The sequence below is a fragment of the Populus nigra genome, chromosome 2, assembly GCF_951802175.1.
Source record: "Populus nigra chromosome 2, ddPopNigr1.1, whole genome shotgun sequence".
In the NCBI taxonomy this organism is placed as follows: domain Eukaryota; kingdom Viridiplantae; phylum Streptophyta; class Magnoliopsida; order Malpighiales; family Salicaceae; genus Populus; species Populus nigra.
Genome location: NC_084853.1, coordinates 38,519,546 through 38,535,490, shown reverse-complemented (window position 1 = coordinate 38,535,490; position 15,945 = coordinate 38,519,546). Strand labels below are relative to the sequence as shown.

At 28.6% G+C, this 15,945-nt stretch overlaps 1 protein-coding gene across 1 annotated transcript; it reads right to left on the bottom strand.

Moving 5' to 3' along the window:
* Positions 1-995: 995 nt before the first annotated feature.
* LOC133682960 (galactolipase DONGLE, chloroplastic) lies at positions 996-2,348 on the bottom strand. The gene has a single exon (XM_062106489.1). It carries the CDS (start codon positions 2,346-2,348, stop codon positions 996-998), a length of 1,353 nt encoding a protein of 450 aa, XP_061962473.1.
* Between the last annotated feature and the right edge of the window lie 13,597 nt (positions 2,349-15,945).

Below are 15,945 nucleotides of genomic sequence, written 5' to 3'. Positions count from 1 at the left end.
CTTTTTTCTCTTTTTTTTTCCATGCAGTGGGAGGCTTAATAACTTTTTAGCTACACAGTAGGAAATAGCCATCCCTCTTACATAATTACAATTGACAAAACTGTAACTTTTGTGCTACTACCTCAAGTCATGGATAAAATAATATTTTAATTACTAGTTAGAGTTCCGAGCTCGAGACATCTCAGCAATACTAATTGAGCTATAACTGATAATTAATTAGCCAATAGGCAAGTTACCTAATTGTGTCTTTATGAATAGGGTGATTCTTTTTCGAAGTCAAGCACTATAAAAGCTGATAATTGAACTCAAAGTGGATTTTGTTCATTATCTTCGAAATCCACCGAAAATGATGTGCCGACCAAGCTATTCCAAGTCATGCTTATGACGAGGAAAAATAATTGATCTTAAAATTAGAACGAACAACAACCAGCTTGGCAAAGAAAGGATCAGAAAAGGCTGGGAGAGGAAAGAATGTAGAAAATCCAAAATCAACATAAAGCCTTAATGATCACCAAGAGCGCTTCACTAAGTACAGACTGAAAGAAAGAGCTTCATGGCAAGTTAGATCTTATAATCTCCACTCTACATTAATGTATATGAATATTATCAAAATCCTATATATGTTTCTGAACTTTCAGCCTGTACTAACCCAGAAATTAATATTCTACCTTATATATGGTCTCAAATCACATTATTCATGGCTTAACCTTCGTATCATCGAGTAGAAGTCCGAAAATCAGAAATGTTTTCAGTATTTAATCTCTAAATATTACCTTTGACTCTAACAATATCACATGAACAAATTAAAAAAAAACGGGTGCTTGATTCTTTAATTAAGCACAAGCTTCTTTCAAAAAGATACAAAGATTTTTCGCTAAAGTACTACTAATATATTGATTCTCATTCTTTACAGAACATGAAGCTCCTCTACCTATAAAAATATATGCAGGGCCAAGGAGTTCATCAACCCTAAGATATTATCATCTATCAAGAATTCAGACGTTCTGAAATAGGTTTACCAAATTGCTTGCAGCATTCCTCAAGGGCTCCATGTTAGTATTTTGGGCCCTGCTTAATATCGATTCTCTAGCTCGAATGAAAATATTTTGTTCATCTTTTCGAACCTGATCTCCTTTCTTTGGACATTTGAGTAAGCTGATATAGGATCCCAAGTCATGAACACATGAAGGGTTTTGCATGTTGAAGAAGTCGAGGACTATTTCAACTCCCACATGTGCATAACATGAACAACTCCATGGAAACTCATATCTCCCTCCTAAAACCCTAAAATTTTCGTTGAGAAAAACCCCTGGTAACTTTGTGATGGGGTCATTAACATTTACAATTCTTAAAACTCTTACTCCTAATTCCTCACATCTCTCCTTGAAGCCTAGGTTTCCTACTCTTGGCCCTCCGAAAGAAAAAACCGTTACTGGTATGTCCAGGTTCGGGCCGAGCCTATTCAATCCAAGTTCGGCAATATCATATGCAAGAAGAAGAGCCAGCGAACTTCCCATGCTATGGCCTGACAAGGAAATGCTAAGTTCCTCACCTTTGTACCTGTTTAAGAGCCTTGATACTTCGGATAGAAGCTGTTCGCGGCAGCTTTTTAGTCCGAACTTGTCATCACTTTCATTTGAAGTGTACAGGCTCAAAAAACCAGACTCTACTTTCACGTCTGGGCGTGGATTATTGTGGTCTAGCTTTGCTGGGGTCAGCGAGCTCATGAAATTTGCAATCCACTCCGGGTTTGTCACTGTTCCTCGAAATGTAATGACTATGTCTCTCCTCCCAAGTCTCTTAACTGCATCATCTGAAGATACAGCTACATATCCAACCCAACGCCCGCAAGAGGGTTCATTTTGGATTGGAATGTTGACATCCGGAGTGGCGTAGATGTACTTGGTGACTTCGTAACCGGGATTTCCCATTCCAACTTCTCTAAACAAGTTCTTCTTGCCATACTTGCAAGTCAAGTATCTCTTGGAGTTGGGGTCGAGATCAAAGGCCTGATAACAAGCAGTGACAAATTCCCCATATCGAATGATCTCTTGCCGGAGAAAAGGGTGCAAGGGTTCGACAAGGCCCTCCCAATTGTTGCAACCTTGAACCTCCCTCCACATGTGAGCCAAAGTAGAGGTTCTAGTAGAGCTAGTTTTGTCTAATTTTGTTGACATGGTTGGTGTTATAGAAGAAGCAACAAGTGACTGTGATATAGACGCAGTGGTTTCAGCAGTGCTCTTATTGGGCAAACAAACCTGCCCAATAGAATGAGACCGGGGTCCCATGCTCGCTGAATATGCAACATGGTTTGCACTTGGATTTGGCATGAAGATCTTGGAAGCCATTATGGGGGGATAGAGAGGGAGGGAGGGGGGGGAGGGGGAGGGGGAGAGAGAGGCCTTAGCTATGGAGATTATGTCATGAAGAGAGTAAGAAAAGTGGATATATATATATAAAGAGAGAGATGAAACAGATAAACAACCACAGAAGGAAGGAAATGGAAAAAGAAAAGAAAGTAAAGGCATGTTTGGCGAGTGTTTGACTGAGAATCATCTTTTCAAAATTCGAAGGATGTTTTCTTTTTTCTTTTTATGTGGTCGGTTGGGTTGGATTTCACGCTCTCATATTTCCCATTCATCCCTTCGTTCCTTTGCTATATATATATATATATATGTTGATTGAGGGTGAGAAGAGGTAGCCGGAGCTCGAAAATTAAAACCTCCATATCCCTAATTGAGAAGTCGACTTCCACACCTCAAAGGAAAATGTTTTTTTGAAAGAGAAAATTCCTACTTTTGGTACAAATGGTATCTCTCCTCTTTCCGATGAAAAATCTTTGAGTGATTTATAGCGTATTGATTGCCTCATTATATATATATAAATTAATTTGGGTTCCTTTCCTTATTTTGACCCTACAAAAAAATCCATTAACCTAATAATTAAGAGGTAATTCATTTTTTCATAAGAACAAAATTAGCCATTGACAAATTAATTACAACCAAACTTAATTTTTTTACTTTCATTATTATTAGTTAAATGACTTAATTAGCTTTATAAGAAAACAAAAACAAAAAAACCATTAACTTTTATTAAGAGGCTTTTTAGATATTTTTATTTTTTAAGCATAATTAAATTACTAAACTGCTGTAAAAAACGTAAAAAATAAAGCTTCCTTCATTTTTTTTTTTGATTTTTTTTGTTATAATCAAGTTGGTTTAATGATAATTTAACCTTTTACAAATATAAAGTATTAATAGAATAAAAATGATTGGCTATAGTATGAGAGTGTCCTGTCATTTATATTTAAATTCCAATTTAGTTTTAAATTTTTTATTGTTATTTATTTTATTTATTTACCTTTTTTTGGTTGATTTAGTCCCTAATCATAAGACTTCACTTCATTATTATATCAAATTTAGTTCTTATTTTTTTGATATTTTTAAATCCTTTCACTAATTAAATTTTGTTTCAATTTTTCCCTCGTCATTTAATTTTAATTTTTTTCATGTCGAATCTGGCTCCTATTATTTTTACTTATGTTTATTTTGTTTTGAATCTTTATTTTATTGTATTTTTTATTGGGCCACAAGCTTCAGAGATTAACACAAGTTAACTTTAGTTTTTTTAGACTCTTTTAGAAATTGATTTTCTTTCAATTTTATATTTTAATATTTGATTTTTATGGAATTTGTTTTCATGCTTTTTTTTTCGCTTTAATTTCTATAGAATTATCTAAGTATTATGCTTATGGTTGCAAGGTTAACGAGTTAATCTATGTTGACTTGAATTTTTTTTATTATTTTTGTTTTTTTAATTCCATGCCTCAATTGTTTTTGAGATTTTTTCTTCGTTATTTTTTTTAGTTTGCCTTCTACATGTTCAGTCTTAGCCTCATGACAATATTTATTTAGATTGTATTTAAATTATCAAGTTAACTGGATCACGTTAACTTAATCCCTTTATCATTTAAATTTTTTTCTCCTGAAAAACCACTAGCAATGATTGAATTTTATCTGACACCCAGCGAAAACATTGATAAACAAGTAGTCACCTATAAGCAGTAGAAGTGCATTCAATCACAAAGGAGGCTCATATCATTTTAAGGATACATGATGTGCCCTAAATTATTTTGCATAAATTTCATCACTTGCAAAAAAGGGTAGGGATGTCCGTTGGGAGGGTTATTTATCTTCCAATCTCCGTTTCATATTTGTCGGATTTTAGAATGGGAGAGAAAAAAAATCTCCATTAGATTTGATGAAGGTTTAGGTACTTCATGGAATATAATTATTTTAAGTTATAATATAATAGTTGATAATTTATACTCAATACAAAAATAAATATTAAATCAGTAAACTTTCATAAATTAATAATCTGTTACTTTATTATATATAAATAACAAAAAAATCAAATTCAACAATCATAAGCTTATTTTAAGATTAATACAATCAATAATATATATAACCACCGATATCACTGCAGATCTTAGAAAATTGATCACAAATCACTATTAGCATCCAAACAAAAGCAATCACAAATTTATGCACGCAAACAAGCTACGACAAAAAAATTAATGATTTTTTTATTATTATTATGAAAAGAAGTATTTTAAAAAACAAAAATTAATAAATTGTCTTGAAAATATTGATGGATGTTCACGACCACAAGTTTATTTATCATGCTTTTTGAAAATTTTGAGAGGGATCAGGTTGCTGCCCATTTGAGATCATAAATTTTAAATTTTGAATGGAGTCCTGTAAAAAGTATTTTTTATTTAGAAATATATTAAAATAATATTTTTTAAAAAAAAATTATTTTTGATATTAGCACATCAAAATAATTTGAAAATACCAAAAAATATTAATTTGAAGTAAATAAAAAAATAAAAAAAATTTAAATTTTTTCAAAAACACTTTTAAAACACAAAATTAATTAAATTATTTATAAAATATGGAAAAATACTCAGCATTTCAAGAAGATTAAAAATACATTTGATCACAGAAAAATTATGATGAAGCCTAAATCATGTTTTTTTTTAATTAACAAAATTACTAGGTACATATTAATATTTATATTCATGATCTTAATTTTCAAATAATTAGTCCCTTAACAATAAATACTACAAATATTAGTTAACAATATCATCTTTTTTTAATTTAAGTAAGAAAATAATATTTTTTAAAACTTTTGGTTAACCTCTTTCAACAAGAAATTCAATATTTTATTTGATGAATTAACAAGAAATTCAAGTAATAAGAGAAATAGAATTAATGCGATGGATTTCAAATGCAGAGTTACTGCATTAAATGGAAAATGATGGATGTAAGTTAGAGTGAAGTAAGAAGAAGGGAAAGAGAAAAAACTAGCGGGAGAGGGAGATGGCGTTCAAAGCAAGAGAGATAAATTATTTAATGTGTTAATATTAAAAATAAATTTTAAAAAATAAGTAAAAATATTATTTTAATATTTTTAAATATTTTTAAAAAAGAAATTACTACTACAATTATATACAATATCATAGAGATAAGAAAATGCTAAAGTGAGAGAGTTAAAAAAAGAGATCAGGATGAACGGGTTATAAATTCATCACAAATAAATAAAAAATTAAATAATAGAGAAAAAAAATTGTAAAATTTTTATTTTCAATGACCTATTAGGGATTGGAAAAAAGAAGATTAAAAACATGTTTGCGGGAATTATAACATGTTTATATATATTTTTTAATTAAAAACATGATATTTTGAAATGCTTGTAAAATAGTAATATATTTTTATTATGTTTGAAATTAATTTAAAATTTTATCCGCTGTGTACAGCGAGAGCGATAAAACTAGTAAGTTATAAATTACAATTACTGTTATTAATTAAATTATTATCACGTTCATTTTAATACAAAGCCAAAACATTTTAAATATTGCAGGTGGAGTGCTTTGTACACGACAGGCCTCATTTCATCTTCTTCCTGTGTGCTTATTTTGAGGTCACGAGCTTCTACTCGTCTGCTAAAGAAGGCAAAAGAATACCAGAAAAGGAAAGATAGTACTGTTGCCCTCAATTTTTAAATAGCCAGGAATCTTCTCCATGTATGGACTTTATTTTTCTGCTGACTTTCAAGGTCTGGAGGCTCTTCGTTCCTTTTGTGCTGTGTACTATGTTCTTGTAATAGCTTACACTCTTGCAATTTTTAAATATTAACAGGTTTATATATATATATATATATATATATATATATGAGATTATCCAGGTGGGCGGACAAGCACTCGGCTGCAGACAAGTAGATTTGTAAAATATTATTAATTTGACATTGAATAGTTTAATTCTAACCCTGTTTGTATTTTTCGTTTCAAAAGTATTTTTAAAAAAATGAAATTTTTTTTAAATTAATTTTTTTTTAATATTTTTAAATCATTTTGATGCGATGATTTCAAAATTAATTTTTTAAAAATAAAAAAAATATTATTTTAATATATTTCTAAGTGAAAAGTAATTTAGAATTTTTTTTTATTTTTTTCTTTGCTTTAAAAAATAAAAAAATATTTTAATATATTTCTAAGTGAAAATTACTTTGAAAAATAACCATAATCACAACCACACTAAATAGGCGAGACTGATAGATTGTATTGCTTCAGTCCAATGGTTTTTTTTAAGAAATTGATGGAAGAGAATTTTCTCCCAAGTTCTTTGACGATTTTAAATTGGAAGCATTGCCCATTAATGCTTTATTTTATTTATTACTAGATTATTTGTTTTTTGAGCAATTATTTTATTTGAGGCACGGTTTTGGGACGTGGAGATTCAACACGGAGAGCAAATCGTGGGCCTTTAGGCTTTACACGTTCGGATGGGAAGCGAGAGCGAAGGCTTTCCTCTAAAAGGCGTCTAGCCAGCTTTACTTTTCAAAAAGTTGTCGTAGAGCAAGGGCATAGTTGACAATTCTTGACTCTTATTAAAATAAACCTAAAATATTTGTTTATTTCCTCACATCTCTCACATAACATTATCATTAATTATATACTAAAAAAGAGTTTTTTTTTTTCCTTGTTATGTTGTTATTGTTCACCATCTCTTATATCATTCTGGATTAAAACAATAATTTCTTTTAAAAAAAATTAATTTAATTTTAAAATTTTTATTTTACATGATTTAGCTATTTTATAACCATATTGATATTTAATTACATTTTTTTTTTGGGAGGAAGGGTGAATTGAAAGATAAAAAGAATTGAGTGAAAAAAGTGGGTGAAAAAAACAGTAGCTTTGAAATTTATCTTAAAAGTTCATTTTCATCTATTATTTTTTTTTTGCTCTTAGGTTTTCGATTCCTTTAATTTTTTAAAATTCAATTTTGATACCAAACTTTATTTTTTTTTTCATTTCCAATCTTCTTTTGGTGGGATGAGAGAAAGGAAATCACTAAATTACAATGTAAAGAGAGAAAATTATCGTTGACGTCGATTTCGACCATTAAACTAGTCAATTTTTGTGTCAAATGATTCAATATGATGAGAGAAGTCTAATTTGGATGTTTTTTTTCCTTGAAAGTGCCTAACAAAAGATCTAAGCTCAGAAAATTTTTTATTTCAGGTTGATTTTAAGTTTTGAGGTGTTTTAATATGTTTGTTAGGTCATAAATTGGTCTAACAAGGTTCCGAGAGTATTTTCTAGGTGTTTTGGGTAAAAAAACAGATTTTTGGATAAAAAACATGAACCTTATTTTTAGGTCACCATAGTGGTTGAGATCTGGGAATCCAGACGACACGTCATCTATTTTTCTTCAAAAACAATTAGGGTGGATGACACTTAAAAGAAAAAAGACTCGTGCGAGGCATTTCTTGATGAAAGGAGTCCAATTTGGGTGTTTTTTTTTTGTTAACCTTAAAAGTGCCTAAAAAATATGTTTTTTCATATTTTATGTAGATTAAATTTATTTTAAAAAATTAAAAATGTTTTATTTTTTTATAATATTTTTAATATTTGTAGCCTTGTAGAATATTTTCCCTTTTATTTTATTCAATAAATTTTATGTATGTGTCAATATCCATTACAAATTGATTTTAATAAACAAAATCATTAAATATAACCGGGTAAATAATTTATGTTGTGATATTACATATTTTAATTTACATTTGTCTCTCAAATTCTCCAATCTTTTTTTATTTATCGTCAATTTCTTTTTCTATTGGATTATCTCAACCTCATGTTCTAGAACACATAATAAACATTTAATATGGACATATCTGATGTCTAGGTCATAGGTTTCATATGTTAGCCTAGCTTTGTTTGAGGTAATATTTTTTTAATTTGTTATTGTTAACTTAATAATGTTTGTCTTTTTTAGTCCTTAAAGTTTTTTTTTTTAAAAAAAATTAATCACCAAGCTTTTTTTTTTAATTCTATCATTACACATTGTGTTATTTCATATTATAACTATAGAATTTTTTGCGATTACATTTTCATAGGATTCTTAAGGTGTCAAGAAAATATCCTTATATTCGGTTGATGTGAGATTTTGCAAAAACAAATTCAGTTCTATTAATTAAAAAAATATTGAAAATATAGGGACTTAAATTGATATCATGGGTGAAACAAAGAGTTTTTAAACTATTTAAAACATGCCTTTTCATATATTTTTTTTGCCTTAAGATTTTGTCCAACTTCTTTTTTAGTCCATTTAGTTTGAAAATTATTTATTTTGGTCCAAAACTATATTTCCTTTGCATATCATTCCCTAGGTTTGAAATATGAGAAAGAAAGTTGTTGGAAAAAGGTAGATGGTGAGGGAAGTTCTATAATACTATTTTTTTTTTCTTAAACATGCTTGAAAAGTAGATCAGGATCCATTTAGAATTTTTTTTATTAGGTTAATTTTTTATTTTTATAGTGATTTATGGATGTTTTAGGGTTGGTTGGTGGTGTATAAAGATTTTTATATTATTTTTAGGTAAAAATAACTTGAAAATTGGGTTTTTGGAGTCCAAAAACTTGGAACTTGATTTTTCGATCACTAGAGATAACCAAAAAACAGAACAACAAACGACAAGTTACCTGCCATTATAGGTGACCTGTTAGTGGCAGGCGGCCTATCGCTCATTCAAAAGAAAAGAAAAGAAAAAAAGCAGATGAGGTGTCATTCACTCTTGAATTGGAAACATATAAATTTAGGTATAAATTTTGTGTTCAAATGTGTATTGATTGAGAGAGTTTTATTGTAAATGGAATATGTTTGTTTTATAAGCCACGACGCATATAGAGTTTTAAATTAATTTTGAGTGTAATAAAAGAATGTGTTAATGTTGTGAATATGTTTCCAAATATTATGATTTTTGTTTTAATCAAGACATAAAAACATATTGTGTGCACTTAATATAACAAATTAAAAAAATATATGTACTGATAAATTAAGAAAAAAAGTTGTTAATACTAATTAAATACTAAATTTAAAAGCTATCAAATTAGAAAAAAAAATTCTCTCTCAACTCCGATCTATTTTCTCCCACAAGATAAAAGTTTAAAAACATTTTCATAGAACTCCCCTCATTTATTAGTGCATGTTGATACTAAAATTGATTTTTTTTTTGCAGAAATGTGGTCAACCGATAATTTTCATACTCCTACGTTATTTTATGGAAAGTTTCTTTCTTCCCTTTCAAACTCAAAGACTAAAAAATGAACAAAATAAATATTTGGACCAAAATCAAAATTCTTAAAACTTTGAAATTGGTCATGCATTTTCTTTGTGTTTTAGATTTTTATCCTCTCTCTTTTAATCTTATTTTTCTACTACAATTTAAAACTTTATCCTATAAAATTAGATCACATATGGATTCAATAAAAAAATTACAAGGTCGAAATTAAAAGAACAAAAATGATAAAAAAAAAGCATGCAATGATTCAACCAAAAAAGGTACGAGGAAGAACTTGAACATAAAAACAAAAGATAAGAATAAAAAAAAGAAGAACAAGAGAGATTTGAAAGGTGCTTCAAGAAAATTAAAAATGATTAAAAAAAAAGATTTGAGAGGTGTAACAACATCTCTTGTTGTAACTTTTTTATGCATATTTTTTCCAACACATATTATATATCTACATGATTTTGCAACCAATTCAAATTAAAATTTTTGAACTTTTAATTGAATATAAGACCGTTGATACAGAGGATCTTTTTAATAAACATTAATATAATGATGTTCAACTCTTTTGAATTTGTTAAGTGAATAATTTTTCAAATCATAATAATTACACTATAAAATAAAATATATTATGTCTTTATTATAAAAGGAGGTGTTGTGAAGCAAGACACAATTTACTATAGATTGCACTAGATTGTTGGTTTACGTTATGCTGCGAGTTAGATCAATTTTTTTTTTATGTAAAAAGCAATGTCTAAGCATTGCCAATATTTTTCTAGTAGAAAAAAACCTTATGGGGGTTGATAAAGCAAATTAATATATATATACTGATAAATCAAGAAAGAGTTAATGCTAATTAAATACTAAATTTGAAAGCTAATTTTTTGCCTAAAAGTAAAAGATATATGCATATACAAATATCTAATCCTAATTTTTCTTTTTAATTTTGATATTTTCAACCTAATTTCATCTAAAAACACATAATAAACATCTTTATAATGTCAATTAACCAATTTATAAACTCAAAACACCTATGGATCATTTAGAAAATATAAAATCAAATCAGAAAAAAATTTCTCTCCACCTCAATCTACTTGCTCCCATGTGATGAAGGTTTAAACATCTTCATATAACTCCCCTTGATTATTAGAGCATGTTGATGCTAAGATTGATCTTTTTATTGCTGAAATGTGGTCAACCAATAATTTTTATATTCCTATATCGTTTTATAATATTTTTCTTGTAGAAAAAAAACCATGTTAGGGTTGATCTTATGTAACATGGTCGACTTAATGGGTTAAAAAGCAACCTAAAAAATCAATAAAAATATGGTTTGACTAAAAAAATCTTAACACAATATCATGTTTTTAAAATATTGAGACGTAAACATATTGGGTCAACTTAGATTAACCTGTCAAATTCATGACTCGAGTTAGTATCATGATAACCCCATATAAAGAATATCAAAATAAGTTATAAAACCCAATTCTGAGTCAACTCAATATTGAGAATGAAATTGAAAATAAAAATAAAAAAGAAAAATAAATAATCTAAGTCAACTTGAGTTAGTATGTCAAATCCATGACCCTAGTCATGAGATTATGATAACTTCATAAAAAATAAATTAAAATAAATTATAAAGCTCAATTCTCAATCAACTTAATGTTGAAGGATGAAATTAAAAAACAAATCAATGAAATAAAGATACAAAAAAAAGACATGAGTCAACCTAGGTTAAATCGCCAAACCCATGATATGGATTATGAGAAAGAAAAAAAAATAAAAAAACTCGGATCAACCTAAATTACTATGCCAAAGTCACAACTTGGGTCATAAAACTGGAATAACCCCATATAAATCAAATCAAAACAAATTATAAAGCAGAATTCCCAATCAACCCATTTTTAAAGAATAAAATTGGAAAAAAAAACTCAATCTAAAAAAAGAACATAATAAAATAAGTTAAGTCAACTCAGGTTAACCCGTAAAAACTTGTGATTTGAATCATAAGACTAGGACAACCTAATAGAAAGTAAATTAAAAAAAACCACGAAGCCTAATTCTTATTAAACCTAATGTTGAAGGGTGATATTGAAGAAAAAAATTCAATTTAAAAAAAAAACTCGAGTCAATTAGGTTAACCTGTTAAATACACAACACGAGTTATGATATTAGGATAACCACATAGAGAAACAAATCATGAAACTCAATTTCTAATAGACCAAGTGATGAAGGATAAAATAAAAATAAAAAACATAGATTTTAAATAAATCAAAGAAAAAAAAACCTATCACAATGAATAATATTTTATAAGGTGGTGCATGTAAAATCACCACCTCTTTTAGTTTTTGTTTTTAATTAATTGTCCCCTATACTAAAATACATAGAAACAAATATAGTTTGGACCTAAACTTATTTTTATTTAAGATATTTGATCTATGTAATTTTAATTTTTTATATTTTAGTCATAAATCTTTATTTTTACCATGACATAGTCCCTAAGTGTTAAGAGAAGAGAATAAAATCATTTGAAAAGAGAGAGGAGAGAGAGTTTTTGACCCGCCATAATTTGATCACGAAAAAGTTATAATTTTGGTGTAAATGAGTTTGCTTTGAAGATGAGACTTCAATGAAGATAAATTTTCCCTTTAACTATGTTGGAAAAAATAGATGGGAGATTGTTAAGTTTTTTTTTTTATTTCTTCTTCAAAACAAAAACAAAATACATGAAATAGGATAGGGAATTTGATTAAAGAAATACATTTTTTTTCATTCTCAATTCAAATCATTATTTTTTTTAAAAAAATATCAACGTTAAACATCTTTTTTTTTTTTTTGCATTCAAGAAACCATGTTTATGTCAAAGAAACAGTAGATGAATTAGAAAAAGATATTTTTTCAGAATTTAAAGCGTTGCAATGATATAAATTTTATAAACATTTATTTTCATTGCTATAAGATTAAAGAAGATAATTTTAAAATAGTAAATAGCAAAACACTTCCTATTAATATTAACAAAAACTCTAAAAGGCATAGCAGAAATATTATATATTCAGACACAAAAAAATATTTATTTGTACAATGAAATTGCTTTTTCTCCCTTCAAAGAAGAATGTAAAGCATTTGTTTGGGGGTAATTCAGTCTTTTCTCATGACTCATTGATCATTAAAGATTATCTAGTAGGTATATGCATCTTTTCTAAATTTTTAAAATAGTAAAATAACTAAATTGTCTTTAATGTAAAATACATTAAAGTTTTTTTATTGAGATTTTTTATGTCTTTTACATTTTAAAATACAGTAAAAAAGATATTTTTCCCTTGAAATCAAGAAAAAACAAGCCATGAGTCCAGGGGCATTTTTGTCATTTCACTTAGACTTTTTTATGCTTGATAAATTAATATTTAAATCTAAAACGTTGTAGGAGCGTGCAATATACATGTCAGTGCTTGGGTGGTGCCCACGCCCTTTGGGTAATGCGTGTGGCACCTCCCGGTGACAAACTTAGTAGCGTTGGAGCGGCTCTTCCTCCTAGTGCGGTGCATGACGGCGATGACAGGGTGGTTTGTCGCCTTCTTCTCTCTTTCTTCCCCAAAAGAATACACGTTTACCCTTTGTTTAACATTTTAATTTTTATCCTTATTCTTTTTGTTCTTGGACTTTTAATAAAAAAAAATTGTTTTAAATTTAGTCTTTCAATTCCAATTTGTCATATATTTTTTTCCTTTAATTTTCTTTTCTATCATGTCATTTCAATCTTATGACTAGAGCCATAGGTCTTGCAGGTTAACTTGAGGTTGCTCGCCCCTTATTATTTAGGCTACATATCTATCACATTATCTCAAGTTGACTTGGACTATTTTTTTTTGTTTTTTTATCCATTTCCGTACTTTCAAAGGTTTACTATTGTTGCTTTTTTTTTTACTGTCTAATTAAAATAAAAACAACATATTAAACCTGATCAGGGTTGTAAACCGAGTTATTTATTTTTCTTATTTCTTTGATATACGCTTGCGGCACCTCAACTATCATTACCTTTTTTTTATTGTAATCTTGAGTTTTATTTTAATTGATAACTTCTTTTAATTTCTTTTTCTAAATAATTTTTTAAATTATGTTTCAATTAATACTAATTTTTTATTTTGTATATTTATTCTTTTTTTAATAGATTTTTTTTAAAAAATTATTTTGTATGTTTTTAGTTTTTGAAGATATTATTCTTACTCATTTATTAATTTTTTTCTGTTTTATATCGGTGAATTTAAAAAAGAATATTTATGTCTAGATAATATTTCTAATACATGCAGCCTTACATAATATTTGTTTTTCTATTTTATTTTGTTCAATCAATTTCATGTGTATTTCAAGTTCTATTATCGTTTGATTGAATAAATAATTGATTTTAATAAATAAATTCAATAAATATGATCGGTTAAATATTTCAGGATACGAGATTAAATATGTTGATCTACATATATCTTTTGATTTTTCAAGTTTTGTTTTTAGTTATTATTAATAACTTTTTTATTCATATAAATGATTCTTAATTTATTTAATTATATTCTTACATAAATGTTTTGATTTTATATAAGAAAATACATCGAAAAAATAGCTAGTACTACAACTAGTTTTAAATAGCTCCTTTTAAAGGTTGTCCCAGTGGTAATTATACCTTTCAGGATACTGCTCCCATCTCGAATCATACATGCCTTCCCGTCATTAACAAAAAGTTTATCTATGACTAGATATCTAAATTAATGCACTTATTTTTCCTTTTCCATTCAGGTTAGCTAAAGATTCAAGAATTTATGGTAAGGTCCATTCCTAAAAATCCCCAGTTGTCACCTAGCTACATAGACTGGACTCGGTGAATTTTGACCGAATACTTATCAGAAGAGAATGACTGAATTAATTAACAAAATTAAATAATTAATTATTTTCTAATGGATACAGCCCAGGGTGTATTATAATGCCACACTTGTCGTACGATGCTGGGAAGTAGTTTGAAAGTACTCTTGTCTAAAGTGCTTGAAGACCACATAACAAAATTTGCATCCATTTCTTGGATAACTTTTTTGAATTCCTGATGTCTTCGGTCTTCAAATCACCAAACTCCTCGGATTCTAACTACAAGTAAGAGCACGCTTGGCAGAAATTCTTGGCAGTGGAAATGGTCTCCTTCTCCATTGCATCTAGCCTTTCTCATCGCCACCTTTGGTTAAGAAAGCATAAAATTATGCGCAGAGAGGTCCCTCTGCGTTTTCTTGGAAGTTGCCATAGCCCACTTGGCAGCTCAGCTGTGTCAATCCATAGCAATCTCAAGGCCACTTTCGGTTAGCTAAGAATCTCAGATTTTTCCGAACTTCAACGTTGTCTTCTCCTCCTCTTCTCAATATCATTTAAACTTCAAAGTTTGGGCGTCATGGAGGATGGCCGCCAAAATGGCCCCATAGGGTTGCTCATGCTGGCAGATTTTGAACAGGAAATTAAGTTGGAATATACTGGTCACGCCCACAGAGCAGATTTCAACTTTAATTCTGGTCCTCCCTTTTCCTCGGCATCGATTGAATTCAATGAAACATCTTTGTCGTTCAATATATACTTGTTCGCAAGTCATAACTTCTAATATATATATGGATACCGACTTTTCATATCTGAGGATTAATAGACCTTCAGGTATCCCTCCCAGAAAAAAAGAATTATACACTTATTAAACTAGTATATGCACTATCCACCATGTGTACTCCTGTCTCTCTCGTAAAAATGGGACCTATGGACATCGTTATCTATCATTTTATAGGTAATATTCTATGACATTAGATATTAATATAGGAAAAATAAAAATGTATTTGATCAAACACTACCAGAAAATCGATAAATATAAACAAAAATATCAAGGGAATATTTTCATTGGTAAATTGCCGACGGATTTTACCGACGTAAATATTCCCTTGGTATTTACCGAGGGAATTATAGTGGGAAAAAAATAAAACAAAGCAAAAAAAACGACGACGTGATATTTTTACCAACGAAATTACTGTCGGAATAAATTTTATCGGTAAAATCCGTTGGTAAACTGCGAATACTGTTCATCATGTCAATTACAAAGAGAATCACCAACGAAAAATTCCGTCGGTATTTTTCAGAGAGCTCTGAAACTGTTCACTTTCTAATTGCATTGTTAATTACTATTCTTTACAGATAAAATTATCGACGGATTGAAAAGTCGTCGGTGTTATTTGGCAGTTTTCTGAAAAAAATTTATTAAATTGAAAATTTAAATTAAATATTATAGACAGAATCACCGACGGAATG